General features: G+C 44.6%; 1 protein-coding gene across 1 annotated transcript; it reads left to right on the plus strand.

Moving 5' to 3' along the window:
* The first annotated feature begins 6,658 nt into the window (after positions 1–6,658).
* On the plus strand, positions 6,659–8,689 carry LOC136459501 (NAC domain-containing protein 90-like). The gene is made up of 3 exons (XM_066459347.1): positions 6,659–6,977; positions 7,097–7,518; positions 8,244–8,689. Exons 1-3 carry the CDS (start codon positions 6,821–6,823, stop codon positions 8,577–8,579), a joined length of 915 nt encoding a protein of 304 aa, XP_066315444.1. The 5' UTR covers positions 6,659–6,820; the 3' UTR covers positions 8,580–8,689.
* The last annotated feature ends 7,960 nt before the right edge of the window (positions 8,690–16,649 follow it).

The raw sequence follows: 16,649 nt of genomic DNA on the forward strand, positions 1-16,649 counted from the left end.
TACGTATTTAAAGAAACTACCTTTGTTACTACCTGTGAGGCTCCTTGGGTACCAAGCGGGGCACCACCTAGCTGAGACATGTCGATCTTGTTCTACGGCCAATCGTCCCACTGGTGGTGCTGTCTACGGAAGCCTGGGGGTGTCATCGTCGTCATCGTCATCGTCGTCCTCGTCGTCCTTGTTTACAGGGTCCTTCCCAGCGCTATGATGTGGTGGTGTACGCATTGCTAAAGTGGCACCTGTCACCGTCTGAGAAGAGTCGGCTGGTGTCCTCAAAGAGCCTGAAGACGTGCCACCCGACCGCGCCGAGAGTGGTGATTCCACCCAAGGAGTGTCCATGCAGCTCAGCTTCTGAGCTAGCTTCCTGCAGCTTCCCTTCACCTTCTGCATAAATAGACGTTAAAGTTAATGCATTTCCCAAACGTATATACACTAGAGATATATTTTAGGAATGGACAAATTTATGTTTACCTCCACAAAAGCCTCGAGAACGTCTGGCCCCTACCCTCTAGACTCGTGAAGCCAAAACGTTGCTTCGTTGGACATCCTTGACAATTGTGTCGCCTAGGTACAGAAACGTGGTTGGACAGTTTTAGTACACATACTTAATACCAAATAAGTAACAAATTGTATCATTCGAGTATCTTACCACGTATCCTTGAAGCGGAGCTCTCTATAGTTGTGTGTTCTCCCTAGTGGACACGTCGTACACATCTTCGATCGCATCTTCCTCTGAGTCATCGTCAATCGCCTCCTCAGTGTACGGGGGCTTGATATGTGTCCTCGTAGACCTATGAAGCCACCGTAGGTACTCGTCGAAGGTGTGCTGGTCGTGTGGGGGACCCGCATGGACCGGTGGTCGTTCCCTGTTCTGCCACAAGTGGATGTACGCGTTGTGTGTCACGTGCCAATCCTTGGTCTTGTACCTCTTTCTGCGGTCATACCTGCAACAAAACGATGTTAGTTGTACCACACACACCTCTGAATTGTAGCTTTGTTATTAATCGATAACGCACCCGTGCAATTCTTGGTTGGTGGAGTAAAATGGTGGTGGGTAGCCTGTCATTCTTCCAAACTGTCTGTAGACCCTAATGGGCAAGTGAATCTCGACCACGTGGAAGAAAATAGGAGGGACGTTGCAGCGATACTCGTCTGACTCATCCCTAGTGACAGGACTCAGATAGTACTCGAGCTCCGAAGCATCCCACGGACACCAATGCACCTGAACATTTCGTAATTAAGTTAGGTTGTGATATAGTGTACATCGAACAAGACATATGTATCATAGTAAAGAGAGCGTAACATGATGTTGTGTCAGAGCGTCAAGACCGTCCGTGTACTCCCTGTACTTGCGCCTCGCATTCCCTCTAACTAACTCTGCTTCCGTCTAGATATACAGAGCTGTAGGGAGTGTATCCTGCTCGTTCCATTGCTGCATTGAACACGATAATGAATTAGCCATTAATAATTTCATCATATGTAACTGTCTCGAAGAATATAGTGAACCAAAGTACTTATCGGTAAACCAGTATTAAGAGGCCTCCCAATGGGTCATCGTTCCCAACACCAAACCTGGAGTAGGTAGGAGCAACCCACAAGGTTCACATACCCTGAGGTGCGACGACAGGCAAAGCATAGCTATCGATACGTCCATGCCAGGACTGCGCTGCCCCAGCTATAAGCCGCTATGTTCTCCCACAGCTGGTGTCAGTGCAGAAAGTGACCAACAAGTAAATATTTGTAGTTTTGATGTACGTTGTGATCGGAGGTGACCTAGCACTCAATGACATAGGGTTTATACTGGTTTAGACAACGTGCCCTACGTCCAGTTTGAGTCGATCAGTGACTTTATTCCTGAGCCCAGGTGCTCGAAGTTTATAGTGGGGTTACAAATGAGAAGGAAAAAGATGGGGGGTACAAGAGGTCCGGTCGGACTCCGATCGGAAGGGTCGAGAGTGACGGGAGCCCCGCTATGAGCTAAGTGTTCAAGCGTATGCTTGTGGTTCGAACCTGGCTGTTCTGTGGTTGTGTACTAGTGAACTTGATCGATCTAATGAATCTATCTATTGGGAGAGAGCGCATCCTCTTTTATAGATAAAGGGAATGACCTTACAAGTGAGAGGGAGAGCTACTAAGCCTTGTTGCCCATGTCGGTGGGTATAGGATGATGGTAGGCGCCCACAATATTGTTGAATGTCAGATGCACGTGGGAGGTTGTGTTGTCTTCTTTGGGTATGGCAGACGTCGGCGCCTGCCACACTGTTGATACCTGGAGGCATGCAAGGGGTTTTACCATGTTTGCTTGGTACGGTAAATGCCGGCGCCCACAACACTATCGATGTCCAGAGGCATGTGGGGAGAGCCTTACCATATGGGAGTTAATGACGCCCACAATACTATAGGAGAAAATGTTGGCGCCTACAATACTGCTTGGGTTCTGACGTGCCATGGGAGGTCGCAGAGTACTGTTTCCGTAGGTGTACAGGGTACAGACCCCGGTATTACGGTTTGACTTGTGCGCCCTGCCTTACTTTCTCCGTCTGTTTCCCGGTCCTTACCGAGTGGGCGTCCTCGGTCGGTTGGGTCCAGTCGGCTCTGATCGTGTCAGTCGGAGAAGAGTAGTGAGCAGGGATTTAGTGCACCCTCGGTCGAAGACGCGAGTCGGAGTCGAAAGTAGTGCTTTGGCCAGGCCTTCCGGATGGAGAGGTCATCCGGAGGTGGGCTGGAGACCGAAGCGAGTGCTCTGGTCAAAGAGGTGGGCCAGAGTCAGAAGCGGACGCAGTTCCTCCTCGGCCAGACCTTCCGGTCGGTGATTGGATCGCCCTTCTAACCTATTGTTTAGGTACTTGGGCTGGCCCATGAGTTGCGCGTTTGTTTACAACATTGCCTGCTGGGCCGAGCCTCTATTGGGAAGCCGGTCCGCGAGGGACCTCGGGTTTATGAACCCGACAGCTAGCGTAGTATTTCAAGAAAGATCCAGCTGATGGTGTTGTCCGAGGCGTCTGGGAAGAGGAAAGCACAAAGGAAGTGCCAGAGCCACACTCTAGCGAACATGTCGATCATAGCCTCATCAACCTGTAGGTTCAAGTAATCAAAGCGCTCTGTGATCTAGGACGACGAAACACCAAAACTTTTCCTAAAATTCACCAAAGAAAATGAGACTCGATGGCTGCAGGAAAGCAATACAAGTATTAAATAGGCTTGAATTGTTTACTTATTTTTCTTGCAAACCTCATCGTCCGGTGAAAGAAAGCCAGTGAACGGAGCCACCAGCTCCCTCCAGTGATCGTTGTCAACTATATCTGTCACTGGAAGTCCCCCCCAACCGAAGGCCAAAGATAGCCTTCACGTCCTGCATGGTTAAGGTCATCTCGCCGCAAGGTAGGTGGAACGTGTGGGTGTCAGGCCTCCCCTGTTATAAGAATAGAACGACTGTTAGTTGCCTTAAATTTGTTATAAGAATGTTTACGTATAAAGAAGGCACTCGCACCTGTCTACAGCTGCAGTAAGTAGTGCTGGGTTAAGGGGCGGAAGACCGTAGTTGACAACACAGACAAACTCGAGGAAGCCAGCATGCCGTATGTATGGCGCGTAATGCTCGTCCCACTGGTGCGCCCTAGTGTACGTGCGAGGCCTCAAAGGAGGCAAGGCCACCTCTGCGTCGGTGTCACTCAAGATGTGTGCTCGGTGCTGGTCATCGTATTCCACCTCAAGAAGGGGAAACAACGGGTGTTGCGTGGGAGGGGCCATCATGTTATAAATTGATAAACAAAGGGTTAGAGTATTTAAATTAACATTATGTAGCATTGCAAAATTTGAACTACTTGTTATGCAATACGAACACAATATTAAAGCACATGTATATATTCAAAGTAACATTAACAGACGTATTAAACAACTTCACTAGGAAAATAAGCATTTAACGAAACTTCATCAAGTCATCCAAATCGCCGTATCACGCACTACTAAGTACCGACACTTGAAAACTAGTGTCTATACTGACAACCTTTACTACTATAAACTAACTAAATAATAAATACCTCATCAATCCCTAAACCCAAAATCCTATCTAACAGTAACCTAAACCCTAACTACCTAACTAAACCTTAATTATACTACAACACACAACCTAAACCCTTAAAACTAACTACCTAAATAAACAAATTCACTAACCTAACTATCCTAAATCACTAACCCTAACTAAAACAACAATCATAATAACATGAAATCGAGAGAGGGAGCCACCTTACCTTGATATGAGCAGGCTATTGCGGCCGTGATGCGCCGGCGTTCGTGGCGCGGCCAGCGCAGGCGCTGCGTGGCGGGAGTGGGTGGGCGCGGCCGGCGCGGGCGGGCGGCCATCGGGGCGGCGGGCAGGCGGGCGGGCGGGCGAGCAGGGGATGCGGCGGGCAGGCAGACAGAGGGAGGGCGGCGACACGCAGACGATATTTACATAGGCCTACCGCGCCGTGGGCTATGGCGCGTCACTGCCGCGCCAAGATCGGTGGCGCGACAGACCCTGCCACGTCACCGGTCAGCATTTTCGGTCGTCGCCATGTCATCCACCTGCCACGCCACCATGCATGGCGCGGCACAGGCTTTTCGCCGCGCATTGGCAATAGGCGCGGCCAAAAGTGTTAGTTTTGAAGAAAAAAACAGTGTTAGATTTAAAATTAGTTTATAAAAAGTGTTAAAATAAAAAAAATTACAGAGGAGCTCTCGATCACACGCCCGCCGACATACGGCATAGAAAAAAAAGTATAGGTGCTAGTGTGCTATACTCTCACAGTTTATGAAATATATATACAGTAACGTTTTAGTTTTGGCTATATACGAAAAAAAAGTAATGCCTTTGTTCACATCCCCGCCGGCCTCTAGGTTATATTCCCTCCATTTCAAATTATAAGTCATTCCAATCTTAGCGAGTCAAAGCGTCGTAAGTTTGACCGAAATTATAGATAAAATTATAAAGATTTATGACATCAAATTAGTATATTATAAAAATATAATTAATGAAGTATCTAATGATATTTAATTGGTATCATAAATGTTATTATTTTGTTATATAAATTTGGTTAAACTTGAAATGATCTGACTCTCCAAGAAAGTTAGAATGACCAATAATTTAGGATGGAAGGAGTACCTTTTTTTCTTTTTGGTTGAAACACGGTGGAACTAGATTAGATGAAAGCACTAGCTGAATTGTTTTTTTTTAATAAACCTTATCATCTTTGCATGTTGGTGCAGCAAAGAACGTCAATCTATCGTCACATAGAAAATCACACTAGAGTACTAGCTACGATACAAGTATTGCAGACAAAAGTTAACTTTTCGAAATGAATAATAGGCAGGCCGGCCCGGTAAGATAAAAAGTCTACACACGTAAAGTAAAAAAAAACTAATTGCATTGCAGGACAAAAGTTAACTTTTCAAGTGCAATTTGTCAACAGTTAGTCAGATACAGCTTATTTTTTTCAGGCCGTGTTTAGTTGAGCGAAATTTGGAAATTTGGCTACTGTAGCATTTTGTTTTTATTTGGCAATTAGTATTCAATCATGGACTAATTAGGCTCAAAACGTTCGTATCGCGATTTCCAACCAAACTGTGCAATTAGTTTTTTTTCATCTACATTTAATGTTCCATGCACGTATCGCAAGATTCGATGTGATGGCCACTGTAGCACTTTTTGGGAAAACTTTTTGGAACTAAACCAGGCCTCAGTTAAAGTGGTAGTAATTAATAGCTCTATGAAGACAACGAGTACGTCCGAGGTTTTCCTTTGCCCATAATTAATCATCAGTTATATGTACCATCATCTGATTTATCATAATCATGCACACCCACTGGCCAGCCCTATTATCATACCAATCTTCATTGGCACACATCAAGACTTTTCAAACATAATATGCAACCACTACGCTAGTGAATTACTAATCTCAAACATGCTACCAATGTCACTCTACTTTGATATTGGTCATGCTATGCTTTTCTACTTGTGACCAGCTTCTTGAAGAACTATTTGTGTTGCTTGCTAACCCCTCACGCATGAGCCACATATTTGAGTTGAGTCACATATAGTCAAAATCTCATATAGGACTAAGACTTTAATATATCTAGCATTTAATATGGGTCTTAGGATTTATTTGGTTTAATTAAATTAAAAATAAAACAAGTCCAATTAAAATCCAACATATTATAAGTAAATATGTTTCAATATGAATCTTTAAGATCATTTTAATTAAGAATCATATATTAGTAAGAAAATATTTTGGATAAAGATTTGTCTTCTGGCTCTGTTTATTCTACCTTACTACTAAAATAAAGTGTTTAATTCTACCTATATTACTAAAGTGCGAGGATAAATAGATTAATAAATAAAGGTGCAACAAGCAAAAGAGAAAATATGCAATTTGCGCACTAGCTGACCCAGTCGTCCCCACTAAATCGCACTGTCACTCCTCTCCCCCGCTCTCCTGTTTTTCCAACGGGCACCAGCCCGTCCCACCACGCCATGAGAAAATTCGCCCCGAACAAGCGGGCAGCTCAGCAGCTGCGTCATCCATGTCAAACATGAACCAGCTCGTGCTTCCCCATATATACGTCATGCGCAAACGCTTCCACACCTTGCTTCACCAATCACCACACCTCATCACCTCACCTCACACCACAGGCACGCGGTTCTTTGAGCGCATATGCATTCTTTGCTCCCGGCTGCACAGCGCCAATCCTCTCCTCAACTCCGGCGCCGTCAGCTCCGGGCGGTCCTAGTGGCTATAGCTAGCTACTATCTTGGTGGTCTGCGCGCGGATCGATTGGTGGCATGGCGGCCGGCCTGCCCCCGGGGTACCGCTTCTACCCGACGGAAGAGGAGCTGATATCCTTCTACCTCCGGAACAAGCTGGACAACCTCCGCGACGACATCGAGCGCGTCATCCCCGTCGTCGACGTCTACTCCGTCGACCCCTGGCAGCTCCCAGGTGCAACTTAACGCCGTAGCTAGCTAATCATGCACGCACGCACAGGCACAGCCCACCAATTGGTATGATGGAAGCGGTGCATTGCGCTAACCGCGCGGGGCGCGCCATGATGCATGCAGGGATTCACGAGATGCTGCGCCGCGGCGGCGGCGGCGCCGGGGACGGGGAGCCGTGGTTCTACTTCTGCCCGCGGCAGGAGCGGGCGCGGGGCGGGCGGCCCAGCCGGACGACGCCGTCGGGGTACTGGAAGGCCGCGGGCACGCCCGGGGTCGTTTACTCCACCGCCGATCACGACCGCCGCGCCATCGGGGTGAAGAAGACCATGGTGTTCTACCGCGGCCGCGCGCCGTCGGGGACCAAGACCAAGTGGAAGATGAACGAGTACAGGGCGCTCCAGTACGAAGCCCCCGTCCCCGGCCCCGCCGCCGTCGGAGTTGGAGTCGGAACGGACGGGTCCTCGTCGTCGTCTAGCACCCACCACCACGCCGCCGCCGTACCCGTACCCGTACCACCACCACCAAACGTTGCCCCGCAGCCGCAGGTGAGATGATGCACAAATGATTAATGGACGTTGCTTTCTCTCTGCCGTTGTGGACATTGGCACGTAGCTTATATAGCTTCCAAATTAAGATCCACACAAGAAGCTGCGGCGCACGCATGTCGATCTCCATATATCACCCACATATATATTGCTTAGGCGCCAGGGCAACTTGATCGATGGTGCGTGTCGTTTTTTTGCGCCGGATAAGTGTCCAAAAGCCACTTGCTGTTTATTTTGTAGCTAGCTTTAGGTTTCATGATACTCGATCGATGCTCCTGCAAAAGTTCTTTAAAAAAAAATACTCGATGCGTGGTTCTCGCCTTGTGCCAATCTATGTATCAACCAGACAACGACGCCGTTGGAAGCCCATAAGCACGATCGATCTCATCAGATAGTAATGTACTAATATGTGTGTGTGTGTGTGTGTGTTATATATATATATATATATATATATATATATATATATATATATATATATATATATATATATATATATATATATATATATATATATATATATATATATATATATATATATATATATATATATATATAGCCTTCGATTCTTTGGGAACTTGGCTCATGTTGCATGGAAGAACGTACTAGTATTTTTTTTAAGAACTCTATATATATTGTGCTGAGAGAACAAAAATACTTATTGCACTCTGGTCTCGATCTGGGGATTCTTTTGCTAACTTGATGTACGTACGTATATGGTGTTGCAGTTGCAGCCGAGGGGCGAGTTTAGCCTGTGTCGACTCTACACCAAATCTGGGAACCTGAGACACTTTGACCGGCGGCCGCTCGCAGCTGCGGGAGGCGTCGTCGTCCCTGGCGAGGACCCGGCGGGGCCGTCCACGGCAGTCGCCGCGTCGCCGCCGGATGATGACGATGGCTCCGGCAGCAGCTCCATGCAACAGCAGCAGCTGACGGAGAGAGGTGCCAACGATCCATACGGTGACGACGACGTGGCGGTGACGACGGAGAGAGAAGGTGCCCACGATCCTTTCTGTGACGACGTGGCCATCTTGGATGCCCTTTTATACTGGCCCGGAGACTAGACGGAGTGCACTTGCAAGACCTGTACGTGCGCGTGCGTCGGTGTGTAACATGCATCCACACGCGCGACCTAAGATTACTCATTTTACGAACTACTTACCATTTGAATTTGTTGCAGAGGCTAAATTAAGGCCGCCTGTCCGTTTGGACATGTAATAGTAGTTGTTCGGTGTATTAACAGCTTATTACAGTTTTGCGATGTTTGCACTTGGTTGGGATTTTTTTTTTCTTTCGCGAACTAACAATGCTTAGCATGTACGGAGTATTTCATTACTTGGTTGGATTTTTGGGCAGTCGTCTTGCAGATTCCCTGTTTTATTTGCTACATACTTCTTCCGGCTGCAGGCCTGTAGCTCCATAAGCTTATGTATAGTGGAAGCCTTTGGTGTTGTAGCCACAGCCCACAGCTGTTGCAGCTGGAACAAGCTGCTAAGTCCTGGGTGTTTATGTGATAACTTTCGATACACGGTGAGTTAAACTCTGTAAACTCCTTTCTAATTTTGTTGTTGTAAATAAGTAGTGAGATTTGAGTTTTCCTCAAGGAAAACAAAAACAAGAAGGCTTAATAAGACCGTGTGGAGTGTGGACTAGTATAAACTAGAGACCTGGTGAGCCCTATAAATTTATACTTCCTGAAAATTCGTATAAACACATAGCTATTGTCCGCATACATATTCAGAGAACCGATTTGCTAAATTCTTCCAATTGAATTGATTCCTATATGAAGTCAATAAAGGGCTCACACCCGGCTAAACCACTTGGTAGGGCTCCTCCGCAGAAGCCTTAGCCGGAAAAGAGCTAGCCCTACCCGACGGGGCGTGCTCAAGCTAAGCCTAGCATTTGGTCACAGGTTTGCGAATACACCCCTCCATTTTTAAATATATGAGCAAGCTTGTCGGAAACATCGTATATATCTAAGAAGAGGGAGTATGCTTTTAAAATAAAATAAATTTAATTTAGGCCGTCGCTCTAACTAACATGATGGTTCCAAGGAATTTAAGCATTACTCCCTTCGTTCGTAACTACCTCTGGTTCAAAGACCAAGGAACATATTTAATTATCTCTCTCAACACTAGTATTACTGCATCGATCAATATACATGTATCTAAAGAGAGCACGTCTTATATTATGGGATTTGAACAAAAAGTGGTTACGTCTTATATATATTAGGACAGAGGAAGTACTAGCAAAAATGCTCATGTCCCAAAAAAAAGTGTGGCATGCATTTTTCTTAAATGGGCACACCATTAGTATTTGACAATAACATCACAGGGACAGTTTTCTTAAATGTCTTTGAGCATGGAATTGCACTTCATTCGAAATTTGCGACAGCATTATATCAGCATATGCTTGAGTTACATCAGGAGATCGACTTGGATAATGCGCCACAAACTTAACAAAACTGTACTCCTAATTGAGACCATAGTCCTATCTCCTGGAGAACCTGCCTAGGCCAGGCATTGAACGCCTATTTATAGTTAGATGCACCTGCGTGGCTTTTTTTTTTTTTTTGTGACAGCCCTGCTCTCCATTATCATTCAGCCGAAGCCTCAAACACAATTTGATCATACACGCATGCCGGAGTTACATGCCACGTCTCCGAGCGATGCGACGCTGACACTTCTTTTGCTAGAGAATGCGCTACCTTATTACAAATTCTACTAACAAAAGAAAGCGTAAAGGACTGAAAAGCAAGGCTGAGTTCAGCAACCTCCTTCAACGTTTGAATCAATAATCGATCGCTGAGAGTCTCTCTTGTTCCACAGTTGCACCAGTTGTAGGCAATCAGTACGTCTCCACTGCCACGTTTTGCACTCCTAATTGGCTGGCAAAAATCAAGCTATCCTTGCAGGCCAAAGCTTCCATGGAACATGCATCAAAGCCTTTATCATACCACTTTGCTTGTGTTGCACAAAAGGCGCCGCTATGGTCCCTGATGACACATGAAGTTGCCCCTTGTTTGCTTTCATCATAGAAGGCGGCATCCGTGTTAATTTTCAGATACCCCTGTAGCGGCTTCTTCCATCTCTTGGCTGCTCTCTCCACGACTTCATCTTTGTGGTTCAACTGCCAAAGATCAAAGGCCGTATCCCTGGCCCAAATCACTGCCTGATGAATAGGCATAGATCAGAGTTCGCCATGGCGCCGTTTATTACGCATCATCCACAGCGCCCACATACCGCATAAGATGACCGCGCGGTCTTGCTTTGTGCATAGGTCCGACAACAGGTCCGACGCCCAGGTTGTCGGATTCAAGTCAGGCACCTTCACTTGCGATGACATCTTGGTCTGTTCCCAAAAGAGCTTTGCCACCGTACAGTCTAGAAGAACACGCTTGCGTGGCTTCGTAGGTGTGACTCCCCAAGATAAAGATTACGGAGTACCTAACAATCCTATTATAGAACTTCATCCATGGCTAGCGGATATGTGCATGATCGCTGTCTCCAAGGAATCAATCATCTGCAGGCTGTAGTTTTTTATTTTCCTCTATGATTTGCATCTATTGAAAAAAACAAACAAGGTGTCACAAGTCACAACGCTACAAAAACTTATTTTCAGGGTCTATTTGGTACACAGAAATAAGTTGAAAATAAAAACCAAATGGCAAGCTCTTCTAGGAAATTTTTTGGCACGTTTCTCACTGTAGCCCCTATTTATATAAAACGAGCTACGTTATCCTGGCCGTGGTTTTTATTCATTTGTACAACTTCTTAGAGATTAAAGTACCTTCTTTGGGAAGCTATACCAAATATGGCCAAACTTGGTGAGAACCATCCCTAAGCATGATAACAACGTGGTCATTAACGAGTTTATTGGAGGCTTGAACCTTGGGGCTCAATCTAATATTTGGCATCTAATCAAAACCTGAGCCGAGTTGACCTGTAGGTACATGGATTCATTTGAGATTTGATCGATCGGTCCGTATGGTTCCTGAATTTGACCGCACCGCGCACAGACTTAATGTGGTCTGCAAGACTGCGACAGAGTCCCGCACGCACCAAATTAACGTGCACAAAAGAGTAGCTAGGTAGCCGTCGCTGGGATGGATGGCACTTTCGCGTTGACTAGACGCTGAACGTTCCTGCAGGGAGAGCGCGGCATGCACTGATGCTCTGCCCCGTACGCTTCTGATTCAGGCGTTCAGCTTCTGGTCTCTGATTTGGCTCGTGCAGGACGACCTGCGTGTTTGTCAGGCAGCACTCACAGCTAGTTTGATTTGGGAAGTCATTCTCCAAAAAAAAGAGCCGAAGCGCACGACGCATCACAGATCAAAAACGACGTGTCGTTGTACAGCCAGCACTTATATATGCGGATCGTTGGGATCCGTGATTCGGGCGGCCCACGGCTTGCACAGTTGCACTCACGTTCTAGTACTGTTCCACCGCTTTCCTGACGACGGCTAGAGCATCCTGACCAGATTGTAAGTTTTTTTCACTCTCTTGTGTGGAGTATTAAATGTAGATAAAAAAATAACTAATTACACAGTTTGATTATAAATTACGAGACGAATCTTTTGAGTCTAGTTAGGCCATGATTGAACAATAATTGTCAAATACAAACGAAAATGCTACAGTGCCAAATACTGATTCCTAACCTCAATCTAAACAGGGCCCCAATTCAAACGTGGGCGGCCGGTTGTATCCTGGGCCATGTTTAGTTGCCCTGAATTGGCGCCGTCAAAAACACTGTAGATTCCGGTAACGCACTGTAGCATTGCGTTTGTATTTGATAATAATTGTCCAATCGTTGACTAATTAGGCTCAAAACGTTCGTCTCGCAAAGTACAACCAAAATGTGCAATTAGTTTTTGATTTCGTCAATATTTAATACTCCATGTATGTATCGCAAGTTTGATGTGACAGAGAATCTTCTTTTTTTTTTATAGTGCCAAAGTTTTGATTTGATTTTGGGTTGAAATAAACATGGCCCTGTTTTTCTCTGCCACCGGGGATCGATGCAGCAGCACTGTACCTGCCTGCAGCCAGAACAGCACCAGGCAGCACGCCCACGGCCCCACCCAAGTGCGGAAGTGCCCAAATACGGAATACCCAATCAAAGGGGTCATCATGACAAAAACACCGAGACGCTGCGGTACGGTATTTCATTCCAAAAGATGGGATGACGCGTGACTGAAAATTCATACAGTACGTACTTTGCACTCCCGTATTCGTCTTCAACGATCAAAGCTCGCAGCAAAATTTATACTTGTATAAAATGTATAAAAGCTGCGACGCGCATTTCGTGTCAGGCGTTAGCTGCTGCTTCGTCTCGGGTCGCTCAACTGAAGAAACGAATCGTGCACGGTGCACCGAAACGAGACGTAGAAGCTTTTCTCGTGACGCACGGTTCCGCAGAACAAGCCCATTAAAAAGGATCTGTCTATTTAGAACTGGGGTGGTTTGACCCATTTATACGCTCAAGCAATTTAAAAAGGACAAATCACACAAAGTAAACTTTAAGGGATGCAAGTCTAATGCTCACACGAGTAATCCTACAGCAGAAAATAAACCCACAACCCAAAATAAAAATTTGAGTGAAATATACCTGAATTTCACTCAGATTACCAAAAGAACACAATCAACCTTAATGCAGTCACCACTACAAACATTGGAAAAACATAATTAAAATAAAAACATAAGATATAAAACAAAACAAAAAACAGAAATTTTTTATGAAATGCAAAATCACAAAAATTCTGAGCTTGAAACAAACATACCAAAAAACAGAGTTTCATAAAACAAAAATCAGAAATTATCTATGAAAGGCAAAAACACAAAAAATCTAAGAGAACTGCCTGAAACAAACATAACAAAAAACACAATTTCAAAAAACAAAAACCAAAAAATTTCTGTGAAAGGCAAAAACACAAATATTTTGAAGAAACTGCCGGACACAAACATACCAAAAAATAAAATTTCAAAAATTGTAAACCAGAAATTTTCTATGAAAGGAAAATTCAAAAATAACCTGAGAGAACTGCCTCCAATCAAACATAACAAAATACAAATTTCCAATATAGATAGCAAAACCAAAAGAAATATGAGGTTATTATATTAATCAAACAACTTAGTACTACATAAGTAATGAAGTTTTAGCACTTAGTACTACTTACATAAATAATACCTATAAATTACACCTGATGAACAACTAAGTTGGACTACTACACTATAACTATGATACCTATAACCAGGAAACCATTATTTAGAGCTACAGCACTGGCCCAAAATCTGGAATATAACAAAAGAACATAGAAGAAAAGGCAACTGGATAAACAAAAACCTAACCTAAATTGGAATAAGTTTAGGAGTACAGAACATAAAAATGGGATAAATTTAGAAGTACAGAAGTACCTCAGGTTCTAAAAAATTGTCACCATCTTAGCCAATGCTTAAAGATCTGTACAACTCAAATATCAACATACCAAACAACAGAATTTAAAAAAACAAAAACTAGAAATTTTCTATGAAAGACAAAATCACAAAAAGTCTGAGGGAACTACCCGAGACAAACATATAAAAAAACAGAATTTCTGAAAGCATCTAGGCCCCTAAGTGGGGTTCGGTGATTAATGACAATACGTGATTACTATGTCTAACGTGTGTTTTGTAGAGGCAATTAAGTTAGGTCATGGTAATGGAGATCGATTGGGCTATCATGGTGGTCATGCCCTTACGATGGAAATCGTTTCAGTTTTCAAAGGATGGATGACAAGGTTAAGGATGGACTAGTTCTAAGTGTCAATTGGAGTTGAAGAGATACTTAGAGTAGTTTAGGACTTTATTTTTCCTTTGGCCGTACTATTAAGGGAGGTATGGACGGGTAGCTTGACCTAGGTGAGTCTAGTGAGTTAGGTGTGGTGCACACTTGCTAAACCTAGCACTAGGTAGCTCCTAAAAAACCCTTAGATCCATTGGAGCAAACTTCATTCACATATGATCGAGAGTTGAAAGTGAATAGAGGGTCAAATACTGACCGGACGCTGGCGCAGAATCCGGTCAGTTCATTTGATCAAGGTGAAGTCGTCTAGAAGTGACCAGACGCTGAGAGGTGAAGTGACCGGACGCGGAGTCCCAGTGTCCGGTCGACTCTAGTAAGGTTCCAGAGAGGGAAAATCATGACCGGACGCATCCGGTCAGTGCTGATCGGATGCTGTCCAGCGTCCGATCACCACTTAAACACTGGTGTTTGGGGTAAACTGACCGGAGCGTCCGGTCAACATGACCAGAGCGTCTGGTCACCTCGCAGAAACATATAACGGTTCGTTTTTCAGCCGATGTTATAAATGCTTTCTCCATTCGTGTGTGGGGGTACTTTTGCTCATTCTAACAGCTGAGAAACATCTTTGTGAGTGTCAAGAAGAGTAAGATCCTAGTGAGGTGATTGAGATTTGAGAATCCTAAAGAGAGCCCTCATTAGTGAGATCAAGAGTAGCAAAGTGTGCATCCACCCTTCTCATTAGGCTTGTCGTGGTCAAGTGAGAGTTCGTGCTTGTTACTCTTGGTGATCGCCATCACCTAGATGGCTTGGTGGTGATTGTGAGCTTGGTGATCATCTGGTGAAGCTTATGGATGACCCAACTCAAGTTGTGAGTGGTTGTGGGTGATTCACCGCGATAGAGTGTTAAAGAATCAACCCGTAGAGAGCACTTGATTCTTGCGCGGGTCAAGGGGGAGCAACACCCTTGCGTGGGTGCTCCAACGAGGACTAGTGGAGAGTGGCGACTGTCCGATACCTTGACAAAACATCGTCGCGTTCCTTCTTCTCTTTTTACTTTGAGCAATTCAATTCTTGTTTTTCACATTCATAGAATTGTCATGCTAGAGTAGGATTAAAACATAGGTTGCTAAACTTTTGTGCGTTAAATAAATAAAAACACTTTCTAGGCACAAAGGGTTAATTGGGCTAACCGTAGGACTTAATTATTGCAAAGAAATTTAGAATTAGCTCAATTCACCCCCTCTCTTGGGCATCTTGATCCTTTCAATTGGTATCAGAGCCTTATGCTCACGTATTTAGGCTTAACCGCCTAGAGAAAGATGTCTCACGGGGATGGACCTCCTCCTATCTTTGAGGGGGATGATTTTCTATATTGGAAAATCCGCATGGAGGCGTATCTAGAAGCTCTAGATGTTGGAATACTTAGAGCCACCTCACAAGGCTTCCCAAAACCTCGGGATGCTACACACCTACAGGGCGATGAGGTGAATTACAAAAAATGGAATGCAAAGGCTCGAAACACCATCTTTAGAGGCCTTTGCAAAGATGTGTTCAACCGGGTGAGGAATCACAAAGACGCCCATGCACTATGGTCGGACGTTTGTGCGCTCCATGAGAGAACAAAGAGTGAGCGTGAGGAATGCTATCATCTTGTCATGAAAAAGCTTAACTCTTTTGAGATGCTTCCTAAAGAATATGCTAATAAAATGTATTCATGCTTGAATGTTCTTGTAGAGAAAGTCAATGAGCTTGGACTCACTCAAATGCAACCATCCAATGTTGTAAGAAAGATCTTGAGTGTCCTCCCTATTGACAAATATGGGCATATTATGACTGTGCTTTATCAAGGTGATCTTTCTACCGCTACACCAACACAAATCTTGGAAAAGATCAATGCTCATGGGATGTACATGCACATCACACCTCAAGATGGCTTATCCTCTACAAAAAAGAAAGAAAAAGATTTAGCATTCAAAGCTAGCCAAGAGAAGGGCAAAGCAAAGCTTGAGTATGAGAGCTCAAGTGATGATGAATGCCTTGCTCTCATAGTGAAAAGAACCACCAAGATGTTAAAGAAGCTCAACAAGAGTGGCATCAAGTTCGATGGCAAGAAAAAGAAGTTCTTCATAAGCTCTAGAAGGAAGCTAATCTCGAAGATGGATTGCTACAATTGTGGAGAACTTGGTCATCTAGCACATCAATGCACAAAGCCCCAGAAAGACAAGTACAAGGGTAAGAAAGATGATTCAAGCAATGAAGAAGAAGATGAGAAGAAGAACAAGCCATACAAGAAGAGAGATGGCAAGAAGAAGAAGAGTGGAAAGGCATACATCATCGGTGATTGGCTCATGAAC

Source organism: Miscanthus floridulus, chromosome 6 (genome assembly GCF_019320115.1).
Source record: "Miscanthus floridulus cultivar M001 chromosome 6, ASM1932011v1, whole genome shotgun sequence".
Classification (NCBI taxonomy): Eukaryota; Viridiplantae; Streptophyta; class Magnoliopsida; order Poales; family Poaceae; genus Miscanthus; species Miscanthus floridulus.

Bases quoted from the DNA above. Each gene is read 5' to 3' on its own strand.
- LOC136459501 (XM_066459347.1), top strand. From the start codon at position 6,821: ATGGCGGCCGGCCTGCCCCCGGGGTACCGCTTCTACCCGACGGAAGAG. The intron at 6,978-7,096 runs GTGCAACTTAAC...TGATGCATGCAG, and splicing joins CGACCCCTGGCAGCTCCCAG to GGATTCACGAGATGCTGCGC. The intron at 7,519-8,243 runs GTGAGATGATGC...ATGGTGTTGCAG, and splicing joins ACGTTGCCCCGCAGCCGCAG to TTGCAGCCGAGGGGCGAGTT.